The following is a 16,736-nucleotide window of genomic DNA, read 5'->3' as shown; positions in this document are numbered from 1 at the left end:
ACCATGGATGCAGAGGGCTAAGACACCAGATTTCTGATGCTGGGCACTGCAGTCAGTGTTCACCAGGTGTGTACCCAGCTGAAAGGGTCACCAAGAAACATGGCAGAAAACTGCCTCACACAGTCTGTCGTGTCTCAGCATTGCAACAGTGCACGTTTACTTGCTCCAACGTGACTGCACAGTTCCCTTTTATTTACTAGTCTTCTTGATGTAAGACACATCAATTTGCAAGATAATGTCAGTAACGGAAGTGACTATAGACGGGTATTCTGTAATTTATTAGATGGAGCTGTCACCGGCATCTATTACCCGTGCAATCAACGTAGAGACTACCGTGCCAATAGTAAATATGGCGGACATGAGAGGCACTTCCGGTCGGAAGGAGATCCGCGGCGAGCACCGTGTGCAGCTCTAGTTAGTTCCCGGGTTACTTCTGGTGGACGGTTCAGACTTTTTGCTCTGTGGCATTCATAATGAGTAATATCGAGGTGGAAGAGGAGGAGGAAGATTACATGTCGGATGCCTTCATCAGCTCCATGTAAGCAGTTTGCCGTGTCTGTGCTTTGTCTATGTTGTTTCTGCTTAGGGGCCACATTACTAGAACTGCAGGTCCTTACCTGAATAGGTTAATAGTGGGGGCTTGTGGTGCAGGGTTCTGGCATCATGACATTTGTTTTAAATGTTGCAATACCAAACATCCCCTGGAGAGGCGCTGTTCCTAGAGAACATGAGCAAACTTTCTTTTATAAGCCTGGACTACCCCTCTAAGGGTACGGGCGCGCGGCAACATGTGTCATAATGCGACATGCTGTGACTGCAACACAGCAGTTGCAAAAATAGTTGTTGTTTTTTGTAACTGTGGCGTGACAGCACGTTGCATTGCGACACCATTGAAATACAGTATATGAAATGTCGCGCTGCACATGTCGCTGTACCCAAATGAAGGCAGTTCACTGATAAATGTCTGTGACCCTGTGATTACGGCGGCTCAGTCACCGCCTGGCTGTGTCTTCTATTTGCCGTTTCTAACGAGACTGATTTATGGATTTCTACTAGTGTAGAGCGAACTTGTGTTTTAAGTTTGCGTCTATAGTTTGGGTTCGGGTAATCGAAGAATCCTGTTATGGATTCCGCTACCATGGAGCATAACGGAATTTAGAATCCGTAACGGGATACTACGATAAGCCGAACTTTAGACGCCGAACTTAAAACACAAGTTCGCTCAACACTAATTTCTACGCATATTACAGGTGAAACGCGTGGAACACGTTCTGCTCAGACCTGCGGCCTATATTCTGCAATGAGTGCACACTTTGTGGATTGATACAGCGCGCACTGAAATCAACGGAAAAACTCTGGCATCCCATAAAAGACCGTAGAGACTTTACCGTAGGTAACATCATGGACATGTGAACCCCTCTGCGTTTCGCGTCTGACAATAGTGACCCTTACCCATAGCAGAAAACCATACAAAACACAGGGAATCAATATATAGCTGCAATTAACCAATGGTCGTTCGTTACTAAATCACTTGACATAGTGGGGGTCATTTACCAACGACGCAACACCTGTTTTTGGCATTTAAAAAAAGCCACAAGAGCCGGTTTTGCAACTTTTTAAATTCCAGCGTGACAATATTTTCACTGTATTCAGCAGTTGGAAGTTTTTCGAGGGAGGGATCGTGGCGGGGTAAAAACGTAACCATCACTTCATCTGGAAAGCAGTACATCAGTAGTAGTGTAGGACCTGGTATATCAGCTGTCAACATCCATAAGGTCTCTCTGGTTTAGGTTAGGGCTACGCGACGACGTGTCACTTGACAGTTCATGAAGTGTATTTCAATGGTGTCGCAATGGGACACGACAGTCGCAAAAAAGTCAGCAGCATGTCCCACTGCGACACCATTGAAATACATTACATAAAATGTCTCGTTGTATAGCTGTTGTCATGTCTGAAAGCTTCCTTCTGTGATCACCCCCTATAATCAGCATATTCAAGACCCGGGACTATAAAATAGGACAAATCACCATCATTTACTAAAGCAAAATGTGGGGGACCCCTGAAACATTTCTATTTTTAAAATGCGGAATATCCGATAAGTGTTTTTTTTTAGTTTGCAAGAAGTACGTGTAATTAAAGGGGTTGTCCCACGAAAAATATTCTACGGTTTTTAAACCAGCACCTGGATCTGAACACTTTTGTAATTGCATGTAATTAAGAATTTAGTACAGCCACTGAGTTATTCAACAAAATGTATCTGTATAGCGCCACCTGCTGTTTTTTTTCCTCTTATTTCTTATTTTGTCCCGCCCACTGAGAAGGCCGCACATGCTCAGTTTCATCTTTCAACTGCCTCCTGAGCTGTGATGGGGAGAGCTGAGACACACACCCTGAGCTGTGATAGGGAGAGCCGAGGCACGCCCCCCCTGAGCTGTGATAGGGAGAGCCGAGGCACGCCCCCCCTGAGCTGTGATAGGGAGAGCCGAGGCACGCCCCCCCCCTGAGCTGCTGTGATAGGGAGAGCCGAGGCACGCCCCCCCTGAGCTGCTGTGATAGGGAGAGCCGAGGCACGCCCCCCCTGAGCTGCTGTGATAGGGAGAGCCGAGGCACGCCCCCCCTGAGCTGCTGTGATAGGGAGAGCCGAGGCACGCCCCCCCTGAGCTGCTGTGATAGGGAGGAGAGCCGAGGCACGCCCCCCCTGAGCTGCTGTGATAGGGAGAGCCGAGGCACGCCCCCCCTGAGCTGCTGTGATAGGGAGAGCCGAGGCACGCCCCCCCTGAGCTGCTGTGATAGGGAGAGCCGAGGCACGCCCCCCCTGAGCTGCTGTGATAGGGAGAGCCGAGGCACGCCCCCCCTGAGCTGCTGTGATAGGGAGAGCCGAGGCACGCCCCCCCTGAGCTGCTGTGATAGGGAGAGCCGAGGCACGCCCCCCCTGAGCTGCTGTGATAGGGAGAGCCGAGGCACGCCCCCCCATAGCTGCTGTGATAGGGAGAGCCGAGGCACGCCCCCCCATAGCTGCTGTGATAGGGAGAGCCGAGGCACGCCCCCCCTGAGCTGCTGTGATAGGGAGAGCCGAGGCACGCCCCCCCTGAGCTGCTGTGATAGGGAGAGCCGAGGCACGCCCCCCCCTGAGCTGCTGTGATAGGGAGAGCCGAGGCACGCCCCCCCTGAGCTGCTGTGATAGGGAGAGCTGAGGCACGCCCCCCCTGAGCTGCTGTGATAGGGAGAGCTGAGGCACGCCCCCCCTGAGCTGCTGTGATAGGGAGAGCTGAGGCACGCCCCCCCTGAGCTGCTGTGATAGGGAGAGCCGAGGCACGCCCCCCCTGAGCTGCTGTGATAGGGAGAGCCGAGGCACGCCCCCCCTGAGCTGCTGTGATAGGGAGAGCCGAGGCACGCCTACCCTAGGGAGAGCCGAGGCACGCCCCCCCTGAGCTGCTGTGATAGGGAGAGCCGAGACACGCCCCCCCGAGCTGCTGTGATAGGGAGAGCCGAGACACACCTACCCTAGGGAGAGCTGAGGCATGCCCCCCTGAGCTGCTGTGATAGGGAGAGCTGACACGCCTACCCTGAGCTGTGATAGGGAGAGCTGAGACACGCCTACCCTGAGCTGTGATAGGGAGGGCTGAGACACGCCTACCCTGAGCTGTGATAGGGAGGGCTGAGACACGCCTACCCTGAGCTGTGATAGGGAGGGCTGAGACACGCCTACCCTGAGCTGTGATAGGGAGGGCTGAGACACGCCTACCCTGAGCTGTGATAGGGAGGGCTGAGACACGCCTACCCTGAGCTGTGATAGGGAGGGCTGAGACACGCCTACCCTGAGCTGTGATAGGGAGGGCTGAGACACGCCTACCCTGAGCTCCAGCAGAAAAGACACTCTGCTTGAGCTAGATATAAATCTAGCACAGCAATGCATGTGGAGATCTCTGGATCCATGTGAGGTACAGGGCTGCTTCTAGGTTTGTTAGGGCTCATGCACACAGCCGTTGCCCGGCCATGCCCGTATTGCGGCCTGCAAACAGCAGGTCAGCAATACACGGGCATCGGCCGCATGCACTCAGCATCACGGATGCGGGCCCATTCACTTGATTGGGTCTGCAATCCAGAAGGTCAGAGGCACAGAACCTCATGGAAGCAGTATTCTATCTTTTGTGCATTGTGGATGGATCATGGACCCATTCAAGTTTCCGCACGGATAGTGCCGGTTCATTGGGGACCGTAAATTGTAGCCCCCAATGCATGGAACATCCAAACAAAGGCTGTGTGCATGAGCCCTTAGAAAGAGATTATCATGTCCTATATGATCTCTGATTTTCATTTTCTGTGTATGTGTAGCTGTCCTTGCATTGAAGCCTCTCAAGTCTGAATACTGGCCTATCAATAAAAAAGCTGCATGGTACGGCATGGTTCCTGGGTCCCATGACGTACTGGCGGGCGGTGATCGGAACCCGGTGCCTGCTCAAATCATTGAGCAGGCACCTTGGCTAAATGCGGGGGGGGGGGGGGGGGTCAATTCTGACCTGCGGTTTGCGGCTTTTACCTGGTGCGGCCGCGGCGGTGGTGGTGCCATGGGGCTGTAGGGGGGGACCCGATGGCATGGAAGGCAGCGCGATGCCTTCCTGTGACGTGACTGAGATCCAGCCCCCTGGATCTGACAGGCCGGGAGCTGTATGAGTAATACACACTGCATACAGCCAATGCATTCCAATACAGAAGTATTGGAATGCATTGTAAAGGATTAGACCCTCAAAAGTTCAAGTCTCAAAGTGGAACAAAAAATAAAGTGAAAAAAAAGTTGAACAAAAAACGTATCCCCCCCCCCCCCCCAAAAAAATTCAGTTTCAAGTAAAAATAAACAAAAACTTCATTTTCCCTAAATAAAGTAAAAAATAGGGGGAAAAAAGTATACATATTTGGTATCGCCGCATCCGTATCGACCGGCTCTATAAACATATCACATGACCTAACCCCTCAGATGAACACCGTAAAAAATAAAAACTGTGCTAAATAAACAATTTTTTTTGTCACCTTACATCACAAAAAGTACAACAGCAAGCGATCAAAAAGGCTTTTGCCCACCAAAATAGTACCAATCTAATCATCACCTCATCCCGCAAAAAATGAGCCCCTACCTGAGACAGTCACCCAAAAAAAAATAATATGGCTCAGAATATGGAAACACTAAAACATAATTTTTTTTTTTGTTTTAAAAAAAGCTGTTATTGTGTAAAGCTTACATAAATAAATAAAAAAGTATACATATTTGGTATCGCCGCATTCGTATAGAACCGGCTCTATAAAAATATCACATGACCTAACCCCTCAGATGAACACCGTAAAAAATAAAAACTGTGCTAAATTAAACCATTTTTTTGTCACCTTACATCACAAAAAGTGTAATAGCAAGCGATCAAAAAGTCATATGCACCCCAAAATATTGCCAATCAAACCGTCATCTCATCCCACAAAAATCATACCCTACCCAAGTTAATCGCCCAAAAACTGAAAAAAGTATGGGTCTCAGACAATTGAAACACTAAAACATGATTTTTTTGCTTCAAAAAAGAAATCGTTGTGTAAAACTTACATAAATAAATAAAAAAGTATACATATTAGGTATCGCCTCATCTGTGACAACCTGGCCTATAAAAATATCACATGATCTAACCTGTCAGATGAATGTTGTAAATAACAAAAAATAAAAACTGTGCCAAAACAGCTATTTCTTGTTGTCTTGCCTCACAAAAAGTGTAATATTAGAGGAACCAAAAATCTTATGTACCCTAATAAATATGCAGATACAGCACAGGTGTTTACTGTTTCTGTTTGCATTGTAATGCACATGTCATGTATACTTTTAAAGATGTCACTGATGTATAATCTGCAGTGGATTTTGTACTGTGACTGTCATTATTACTTGCTTTATGTGTTCAATAAAGCGAAATTAGCGAATAAAAAAAAAAAATAATCTTATGTACCCTAAACTAGTACCAACAATACTGCCACTGATAAAGTAGCCCTAAATTAGAGCATTTGAGATGCACTCTAGTGCTCCAAATCAATGTACCCCAAGGGGTTAATATCCACGCGTAGTTGAGAGACTGGACACTGACACAGAAGCTGGTCAAAGCAATCTCTAACTTTCATTACAAAGAGTAAGCTGTATATACATCTTCAGAAGAGGGCATTCCCCTCTGAGGCTTAAACATTGTTTCATTGGTCAAAAAGGAAAAAGAGATGAGAGAAACAGAGATAACATACTAACATCTGCACACTGAGTACCATTTTGGAATGTGAACTAATGTAAACATCTAAATATCCGCCATCTTTTAATGGTGTCTATTCTAACAATAATACTGCATACGTCATATGTGACACTTCAAGGAGGTGCTTCTCTATAGGCAGTGAATAATATGTATATATCATCAAGTCATATGATTGGCTTATGCATTCCTCCACAGTCTATATACCTCCCTTGGGACACCTGTACAAAGATGAGAAAACGGACACTTCCCACAGCACAGCTCTTTGCCCCCACCCTCTCTTCTCCAGTCTCGAAACAAAGAGAGGGGTGGGAGGCACTTGAATTCACACATCTTTAACACCACCCTATCCCGTAGCTTCTAAAATGGGGCTACTTTTTGGGAGTTTCTACTCTAGGGGTGCATCAGGGGGGCTTCAAATGGGACATGGTGTAAAAAAAAAAAACAGTCGAGCAAAATCTGCCTTTCAAAAACCGTATGGCATTCCTTTCCTTCTGCGCCCTGCCGTGTGCCCGTATAGCTGTTTACGACCACATACGGGGTTTTTCTGTAAACTACAGAATCAGGTCCATAAATATTGAGTTTTGTTTGGCTGTTAACCCTTGCTTTGTTACTGGGAAAAATGGATTAAAATGGAAAATTTGCCAAGAAATTGAAATTCTGAAATTTCATCTCCATTTGCCAATAACTCTTGTGGAACACCTAAAGGGTTAATGACGTTTGTAAAATCTGTTTTGAATACCTTGAGGGTGTAGTTCCTTAGATGGGGTCACTTTTATGGGGTTTCTACTCTAGGGTTGCATCAGGGGGGCTTCAAATGGGACATGGTGTAAAAAAAAAAAAACAGTCTAGCAAAATCTGCCTTCCAAAAACCGTATGGCATTCCTTTCCTTCTGCGCCCTGCCGTGTGCCCGTACAGTAGTTTACGACCACATATGGGGTGTTTCTGTAAACTGCAGAATTAGGGCCATAAATATTGAGTTTGGTTTGGCTGTTAACCCTTGCTTTGTAACTGGAAAACAAATATTAAAATGGAAAATCTGCCCAAAAAGTGAAATTTTGAAATTGTATCTCTATTTTCCATTAATTCTTGTGGAGCACCTAAAGGGTTAACAAAGTTTGTAAAATCAGTTTTGAATACCTTGAGGGGTGTAGTTTATAGACTGGTGTCATTTTTGTGTGGTTTCTATTATGTAAGCCTCGCAAAGTGACTTCAGGCCTGAACTGGTCCCTAAAAATTGTGTTTTTGAAAATTTCAGAAAAATTTTCAAGATTTGCTTCTAAACTTCTTAATAAAATATCATTCCCAAATTGATCCAAACATGAAATAGACATATGGGGAATGTAAAGTAATAACTATTTCTGGCGGTATTGCTATGTATTATAGAATTAGAGAAATTGAAACCTGGAAATTTTTCAATTTTTTAAAAATTTTGGGTAAATTTGGTATTTGTTTATAAATAAAAATGAATTTTTTTTTAACTTCATTTTACCAGTGTCATGAAGTAAATAATATGTGATGAAAAAAACAATCTCAGAATGGCCTGGATAAGTCAAAGCGGTTTAAAGTTATCAGCACTTAAAGTGACACTGATCAGATTTGCAAAAAATGTCCTTAAGGTGAAATATGGCTGAGTCCTTAAGGGGTTAAAGGAGTCTATCACCAGTTTTATTGCTTCACACGCAGGGCTGTGGAGTCGAGGAGTTGGAGTCGAGGAGTCAGAGTCAATTTTGGGTACCTGGAGTCGGAGTCGGCAAAAAATGAACCGACTCCGACTCCTACTAAATTTAAATTGGAATAAAAAAAAAAAGCAAGTTTAAATGTCCGAATTCATAAACAGTTATAATTAATGACTTCTCTACTGTAAGAATAAAGGCCAATGCATGCAGTGCCTCACGTAACCGCAAAACAAACGCGTTCAGTGATGTGAAGAAGCATGCTTTTCATATGCTTCACTATATGGCACGCAATGCACAATTAGGAGTGGCAATACATATACTTTACATTGTGTTGTGTTCTGATGTTACAGGGAACACAATGCCCATGGTTTACCTAGCCTCTCACTGATTAAGTAAATATGTGTTTTGCAGGACTAGAGACACTTGTATAAGTGAAGGGAATGGAGGGTCAATAGTTCAAGACTGAAGCTGTAAACCATTGGAAAAACTGCTGTCATTCAGCTAAGGCTATAAAATGTGTAAACTCAGAATGTTATCTTAAACTTTAAACATGACTATGGGATTCTTCTAGGGAAATCATGTTTTAAAAATAAATGTCCCTTCCTGGATCCTCCCACTGCCCTATCTTCAGCAGAAGATCAGCACACAAAGGAGAAGGCAGCAGCTTCTGCCCAACTACCTCTCTGTGCTAGAAGAGCTTAGAAGAACTTCTTTCTTTCCTTCAAGGAATGTATAAAATACATTCGCATATTAAATACAGAGGAGTCTGAGTCGGGGAGTCGGAGTTGGAAAAACCAAAAACTGAGGAGTCGGAGTCGGAGCATTTATCTACCGACTCCACAGCCCTGTTCACACGAGCGATACGGAATGAATCGGGGTCTGTTCAAGGAAAAAACTGATGGTTTAGGCCTCATGCACACGGCCGTTGTGCGGCAGTTCCGTGCAGCGGGCCGGCCCGTTCAACTTGATACGTCATATTTATTTGCGGTGCAGAACAACGGAAAGAAACACCACGGAAGCACTAATGCTTCCGCTGTTCCATTCCGTGACTCCGTTCCGCATCTCCGGAATTGCGGACCCATTCAAGTGAATGGGTCTGTGATGCGGGGTGCACACGGCCGGTGGCCGTGGATTGCCGACCCGCCGTTTGCGGGCCGCAATACGGCCACGGCTGCCCAACGGCCGAATGCATAAGGCCTTACTTCGTTTTTTTTTATGCAATTGAGTTCAGTGTGTACATGCTTCTCAATTCCAGAGCATCTCCTACCTATGGTCTGTGCAAATCCCTGACTGAACACGGAGTGGTTAATCACTGACCCATAGACTTCAGTGGGAGTGTTTGGTCAGCATCACGGTGGTGCATATCTCCTTGATTTTCCCACTGACCCATGGTGAGTGGAAAACCACTGATGAGTGGACACATTTAGGACCCATACACAAGAATATCAAATGTGGACCCATTCATTGGAGCAACAAAAGATGCGGAGGGCACACAGTGTGTTGTTCGCATCTGTTTGTCCATTTCACTGGTTCACAAAAGATAGAACATGTCCTATTCTTGTCCGTTTTGCAAAAAAGGATAGGACGTTTCTATAGGAGTTTAAAAAAAAAAAAAATGGCGGCATGCATACAGCTGGGATCCAGCCACCGTTTTATACATATTTTCCGTTTAATTCTTATTTCTTATGCCATCAATCAGGAAGTTTACATCTATTAGGTTGATATGATATGTATATTTCTACATTGCTGTCCAGCTCATGAGAGTGCCAGCTATTCTCTTTATACTCTCTATTAGTCTTGCTTTGGATTTTTCAGGCAGCCATTTAGATTGTGCACCCACGTGATCCATATCCTAGTACTGGTGAGACGCTTTTATACTTCTTTAGGACTGTTTCACATGGTCAGTATTTGTAAGCCAAAACCAGATGTGGAACCTACAGAAAAAAGGTACCACAGAAATATTTGTGCCCCTTCTGTTTTGGACCGACTCCTGGTTTTGACTTAAAAATGCAGACCAAATACTTAACATGTGAAAGAGGCCATGGTCTAAGGAGGGGGTTCTAGAAGTATGGTATGACACTGTAAACCTCCGGTGTGGCCACCCCATCGCTCCAATCAAGTGAAGGTCCGTTCGTCGACCGTGTTGAGCGAACTTGTAGTTTCAAGTTCGGCATACAAGGTTCGGGTTATCAAAGAATTCTATTATGGATTCCTCTACCACGAACCATAAGTTATGGCCCATAGTAGCGGAATCCATAACAGAATTCTTAGATAACCCGAACCTTGTACGCCGAACTTGAAACCACAAGTTCGCTCAACACTAGTTGTAGATGTAGCAGCCAAACCAGATCAAGCTTGTAACAAAGGGATTGCTTGATGCAAACAAAAAAACTCCCCTCCTATCAGGCCATAAATATATTGGCCAAAGAGAGAGAGAACTTTGCGCCCATTGATTCCCCGGCAACTTGCAAAAGAACCCCTCTTTATTGGTGGTTAAAAAATTGTGCACAGAGAAATCACGTCTGCATTAATCCAATAATACTCCGAAGTCCTCTTTATATCCCGCAGGACAGATTTGGACCGAAACCCAGGGGATAGCTCTATCAAGGGTTATCCAATCCCTATAATGACCCCCAGAATGCCTGGGCCCCTCCTCTAGTGCATACTTACCTGCTCCCCGGCACCCACGTCTCTCTGGATCCCTGCACGGCTGCAGCTGCATCTCCCTGTGGCACTGGTCAGAACATCGTGCGACAGGGGGGTGCAGCCAATAGCAGGCCGAGACTGTGACCAGCGGTTACATATATTACAGCCTAAGGCCTCATGCACACGACCGTTGTGTGCATCCGTGGCCGTTGTGCCGTTTTCCGTTTTTTTTCACGGACCCATTGACTTTCAATGGGTCCGTGGAAAAATCGGAAAATGCACCGTTTGGCAGCCGCATCCGTGAGCCGTGTTTCCTGGCCGTGAAAAAAATATGACCTGTCCTATTTTTTTCACGGCCAACGGTTCACGGGCCCATTCAAGTCAATGGGTCCGTGAAAGAACACGGATGCACACAAGATTGGCATCCGTGTCCGTGATCCGTGGCCGTAGGTTTTAGTTTCATACAGACGGATCCGAAGATCCGTCTGCATAAAAGCTTTTTCAGAGCTGAGTTTTCACTTCGTGAAAACTCAGATCCGACAGTATATTCTAACACAGAAGCGTTCCCATGGTGATGGGACGCTTCTAGTTAGAATACACTACAAACTGTGTACAAGACTGCCCCCTGCTGCCTGGCAGCACCCGATCTCTTACAGGGGGATATGATAGTGCGGCACCTGAAGGGGTTAATTGTACTATCATATCCCCCTGTAAGAGATCAGGGCTGCCAGGCAGCAGGGGGCAGACCCCCCCCCCCTCCCCAGTTTGAATATCATTGTGCGGCCCCCCCCTCCCCTGTTGTTAACTCGTTGGTGGCCAGTGTGCGCACCCCCCTCCCTCCCTCCCTCTATTGTTTTAATACATTGGGGCCAGTGTGCGCGCGCCCCCCCAACACCCCCCTCCCTCCCTCTATTGTTTTAATACATTGGGGCCAGTGTGCGCACCCCCCCAACCCCCCCACCCCCCCCCTCCCTCCCTCTATTGTAATAATAGCATTGGGGCCAGTGTGCGCACCCCCCCCCCCCCCCCCGATCATCGGTGGCAGCGGAGTAGAAGATTTTCATACTTACCTGGCTGCTGGCTGCTGCGATGTCTGCGTCCGGCCGGGAGCTCCTCCTACTGGTAAGTGACAGCAATGCGCCGCACAGACCTGTCACTTACCAGTAGGAGGAGCTCCCGGCCGGACACAGAGATCGCAGCAGCCAGCAGCCAGGTAAGTATGAATCTTCTACTCCGCTGCCACCGATGATCGGGGGGGGGGGGGGGGCACACTGGCCCCAATGCTATTATTACAATAGAGGGAGGGAGGGGGGGGGGGGGGGTTGGGGGGGCGCGCACACTGGCCCCAATGCTATTATTACAATAGAGGGAGGGAGGGAGGGGGTTGCGCACACTGGCCACCAACGAGTTAACAACAGGGGAGGGGGGGCCCACTGGCCACCAATGAGTTAAAAACAGGGGGGGGGGGGTCTGCCCCCTGCTGCCTGGCAGCACCTGCCAGGCAGCAGGGGACAGTCATGTACACAGTTTTTTTTGTATATTCTAACCTGAAGCGTCTCCATCACCATGGGAACGCCTCTGTGTTAGAATATACTGTCGGAAATGAGTTTCACGATGTAGCTCATATCCGACAGTATATTCTAACATAGAGGCGTTCCCATGGTGATGGGGACGCTACAAGTTAAAATATACCATCGGATTGGAGAAAAATCCAATCCGATGGTATAACAGAACTCCAGACTTTACATTGAAAGTCAATGGGGACGGATCCGTTTGAAATGGCACCATATTGTGTCAACATCAAACGGATCCGTCCCCATTGACTTGCATTGTAATTCAGGACGGATCCGTTTGGCTCCGCACGGCCAGGCGGACACCAAAATGACTTTTTTTTTCATGTCCGTGGATCCTCCAAAAATCAAGGAAGACCCACGGACGGAAAAACGGTCACGGATCACGGACCAACGGAACCCCGTTTTGCGGACCGTGAAAAAAAACGTCCGTGTGCATGAGGCCTAAGAGCAATGGTGAATTCAAGTTGAATTTCAAAACAGCTCTATGGCAAGTCTCTATTGCCTTATTAATAAAACAATTTGCAATGCAGTATAATATGTTAAGCTATACTATTTTCATAGTATTGCAAATGAATGAATACATTACAGATAAGTAACTTACATCACTATCTCCAATATTCACGTCTGGGAAATTATAGGAAAGAATCCAAGATGGATACAAAATTGGACATCTGGAATTGACCTTGTTAACACATAGCTAATCGATACCTAAATTAGCTTACATCTGGCTACACGTGGCCATTACCAATGAAGTCTTAAGAAACAATGCAGCTGTGGCTCACATGGCTGAGTGGTACTCGTCCACAGGGGCCACTCCTTGTGGTCATACCCTAAGGCCTCATGCACACGACCATCGTTTTGGTCCGCATTCGAGCCACAGTTTTTTTCTCCGTTCCGTGGTCCGCCAAAAAATATAACCTGTCCTATTCTTGTCTGTTTTGCGGACAAGAATAGGCAGTTAATCAATGGTTGTCCGTGCCATTCCGCAAATTGTGGAACTCACACGGACGCCATGCGTGTTTTGCGGACCGCAAAACACACAACGGTCGTGTGCATGAGGTCTAAGGTGTATTATCCTTAAGAAGAGACCAGTACGGCCTTCATAAGGCATGGATGCTATAAATAATAAAGTCTTATCTGAATAATATGTTAGAGACGCTGGAATTCTTCTTGATGGGTTAGCCAGCATCCTTGATTTTCCTGATCTTCCTACTAAAGGAACTGTCACATGGACATTTATAATTTAGTTAGTTCTGTAGCACACACTTCTGCACTCTAAGGGTCCATTCACACGTCCGCAACTGTTTTGGCGTCCGCAAATTGCGGATCCGCAAAACACGGACACCAACCATGTGCGTTCCGCATTTTGCGGACTGCACATGGCTGGCACTATAATGGAAATGCCTTTTCTTGTCCGTGTCTGCGGACAAGAATAGGACATGTTCTATTTTAATTTTTTTTGCGGGGCTGCGGAACGGAAGTGCGGATGCGGACAGCACACTGTGTGCTGTCCGCATCTTTTGCGGCCCAATTGAAAATTAATAGGTCCGCACCTGTTTTGGATGCTGACCCATTTTGTGGGGGTCCATTCACACGTCCGCAAAATGGGTCCGCATCCGTTACGCAATTTTGCAGAACGGGTGCGGACCCATTCATTTTCAATGGGGCTGCAAAAGATGTGCTGTCTGCATCCGCACTTCCGTTTCGCGACCCCACAAAAAAAATAGAACATGTCCTATTATTGTCCGGAAGACAAGAATGCACATGGCGGGTGTCCATGTTTTGCGGATCCGCAATTTGTGGACCGCAGAACACTTGCGGACGTGTAAATGGACCCCAACAAGACGAGTTTTCATGACCTCATGCAGAAGATTTTTGTTCTTTTTTACTACTTAAAAAAAAAAAAATTGTATTAGTCGCACTGTATTAATTACTGTGAAAAAGAGTTATGTCCCGGAATAGAGTTGGACTTAATGAGTCTGTTCCGGTACCACCAATTAAAACACGCATTTAAAGCTACACAAAATAAGGAATACTTTACTACTGTAAAATATGAGTTTATTGAATTTTGTTATCAATATACGACAACTAAGGTGACTATCTCACAGGTTTATAGAATAATAAGGTAAGGGTTGGGAAAAATAGTAAAGTTTAAAAGTGAGGGAAAATGGGTGAAGGATATAGGATCAAGCACATTAGAATGGGGGAATATATATAGAGAGCAACGATTTCTAGCAACCTCAGGGTTATTTATTTTAATATTATTCATAGAATATATGACTCCATTACTGTTAAGTAGTATTTATAAAGAACGAAAATCAAACTGTAGGGAATGTAAAAAAGAGGCTGCCGACTATATACATATGATATGGAGCTGCCCAGAAGTGCAATCTTACTGGAGGGAGGTTTTCCGGGTTCTGAGTGTGGAGTCTCTGGTGCCCTTCCGCTGGATTTGGATGTGGCTGTGTTGGGCTGTATTCTGCTATCAGTTCGGGGGAAAAAAGAAAAAAAAAAGGTTTGGATGAGAGGCCTTAGACCCCTTTCACACGTGTGAGTTTTCCGCGCGGGTGCAATGCGTGAGTTGAACGAATTGCACCCGCACTGAATCAGGACCCATTCATTTCTATGGGGCTGTTCACATGAGCGGTGATTTTCATGCATCACTTGTGCGTTGCGTGAAAATCGCATCAAGCTCTATTTTGTGTGTTTTTCACGTAACGCAGGCCCCATAGAAGTGAATGGGGCTGCGTGAAAATCGCAAGCATCCGCAAGCAAGTGCAGATGCGGTGCGATTTTCACGCATGGTTGCTAGGAGACGATCGGGATGGGGACCCGATCTTTATTATTTTCCCTTATAACCTGGTTATAAGGGAAAATAATAGCATTCTGAATACAGAATGCATAGTAAAATAGGGCTGGAGGGGTTACATTTTTTAATTTTATTTTTTAACTCTCCTTAATCCACTTGCTCACGCAGTCCGGCTTCTCTTCTGTGCTGTGTACAGGAAAAGGACCTGTGGTGACGTCACTCTGGTCATCACATGGTCCATCACATGATCTTTTACCATGGTGATGGATCATGTGACGGACCATGTGATGATCGGAGTGACATCACCACAGGTCCTTTTCCTGTACACAGCACAGAAGAGATGCTGGCTGCGCGAGCAAGTGGATTAAGGTGAGTTAAAAAAAATAATAATATGTAACCCCCCCAGCGCTATTGTACTATTCATTCTGTATTCAGAATGCAATTATTTTAGATTAGATTAATACAATCTACAGAACACCGATCCCAAGCGTTCGGGTTTGGGCACCAAACATGCCGATTTTTCTCACGCGCGTGCAAAACGCATTACAATGTTTTTCACTCGCGCTGAAAAATCACGCATGTTCCCGCAACGCACCCGCACCTTTTCCCGCAACGGCCGTGTGAAAGAGGCCTTATGGTTTGCGAGAGTCATTATTGCAAGAGAGTGGTAATGATAATTAGCTGTTATGAAACACTGCCTTCGTCTGGTGGGGGGGGGGGGGGGGGAGAGGAGAGATATTAAGATAACATATCCCCATTGGGGGGCTACCTATGGGTCTAGCGAGACAACCAGTATGGGGGGGGGGTCAAGTTGATTTAGTTGGACAACGACTACGGTAAGTCTGAGTTAAATTTATTGTGTCTGATGAGGAGCTGTGAAACTTACAAGATGGAATAGATTACTTTAAAACTGTAGCACTGTCTTTAAGTATTGTATATTACTGGTTATGTGAATTTTGTATTAGACTTTGTATTTTTGAACTCTGACTTTGTAATAAAATAAAATTGCTGGGAAAATGAAACATTTTCTAAAGTGCGCATGTGTTTACTTCTATACCAGACAGGATGTGAGACCAGGAGTCCCTGTTCCAAGGAGAGTCAAAGAATCTTACCAGAAGGAAGAGAAGCAAAAGGAAAGTAATGTTAAGAACAGACAGAAGAGCTTGAAAGAGGTGGAAAATGAAAGAAGAGAAACTGTGCTCAATGAGGCGCTGAGCTATGAAAACAAGGGCTTTGCATTACTTCAGAAGATGGGGTATAAAAAAGGTCAAGCGCTTGGCAAGAAAGGTAAAGTTCTATTATTTGTATTATTTTGTTATTGTCTTATAGCATACATAATGCAATATGCCAACCGATATTCAACCCGATATACAATGTTACAACGTGTATACAAGAGCAAAGTTCAGGATGGGAAATCGCACTCCCTCATGAGTGTGCTTCTCGCAGTGAACTAACTCACCTGTCTAAATCTGGCCTAAGGCCTCATTCACACAAACGATACGGATTGTGTCAGGATGCGTTCAGGGAAACTCGCACCATTTTACAAGAAAGTTCAGTCAGTTTTATCTGCGATTGCCTTCAGTTGTTCAGTTTTTTACGCCCGGGTGCAATGCATTTTGATGCGTTTTTCACACGCGTGATAAAAATCTGAAGGTTTACAAACAACATCTCTTGGCAACCATCACTGAAAAACGCATTGCATCCGGACTTGCTTCCGGATGCAATGCGTTTTTCACTGAAGCCCCATTCACATCTATTGGGACA

The 16,736-nt window shown here is 45.8% G+C and overlaps 1 protein-coding gene across 5 annotated transcripts in view; it reads left to right on the top strand.

Annotated features, from left to right (window-relative positions):
- Nucleotides 1-383: 383 nt before the first annotated feature.
- GPATCH11 (G-patch domain containing 11) overlaps nt 384-16,736 on the top strand; it is a 116,257-nt gene continuing 99,904 nt past the window's right edge. For 2 of the 5 annotated variants that reach the window (XM_044290114.1, XM_044290119.1), the window contains exons 1-2: nt 384-538; nt 16,033-16,259. In XM_044290114.1, coding sequence (XP_044146049.1) covers nt 474-538; nt 16,033-16,259 — 292 coding nt within the window. In that variant the 5' untranslated portion in view covers nt 384-473. Of the gene's footprint in view, nt 539-1,250; nt 1,390-16,032; nt 16,260-16,736 lie in introns of all 5 variants that reach the window. The other 3 variants (XM_044290117.1, XM_044290115.1, XM_044290118.1) reach the window with 3 other exon arrangements.

The sequence above is a fragment of the Bufo gargarizans genome, chromosome 4 (genome assembly GCF_014858855.1).
Source record: "Bufo gargarizans isolate SCDJY-AF-19 chromosome 4, ASM1485885v1, whole genome shotgun sequence".
In the NCBI taxonomy this organism is placed as follows: Eukaryota; Metazoa; Chordata; class Amphibia; order Anura; family Bufonidae; genus Bufo; species Bufo gargarizans.
Note: the sequence above shows the minus strand (reverse complement) of the source record. Positions and strands in the feature narration are given on the sequence as shown.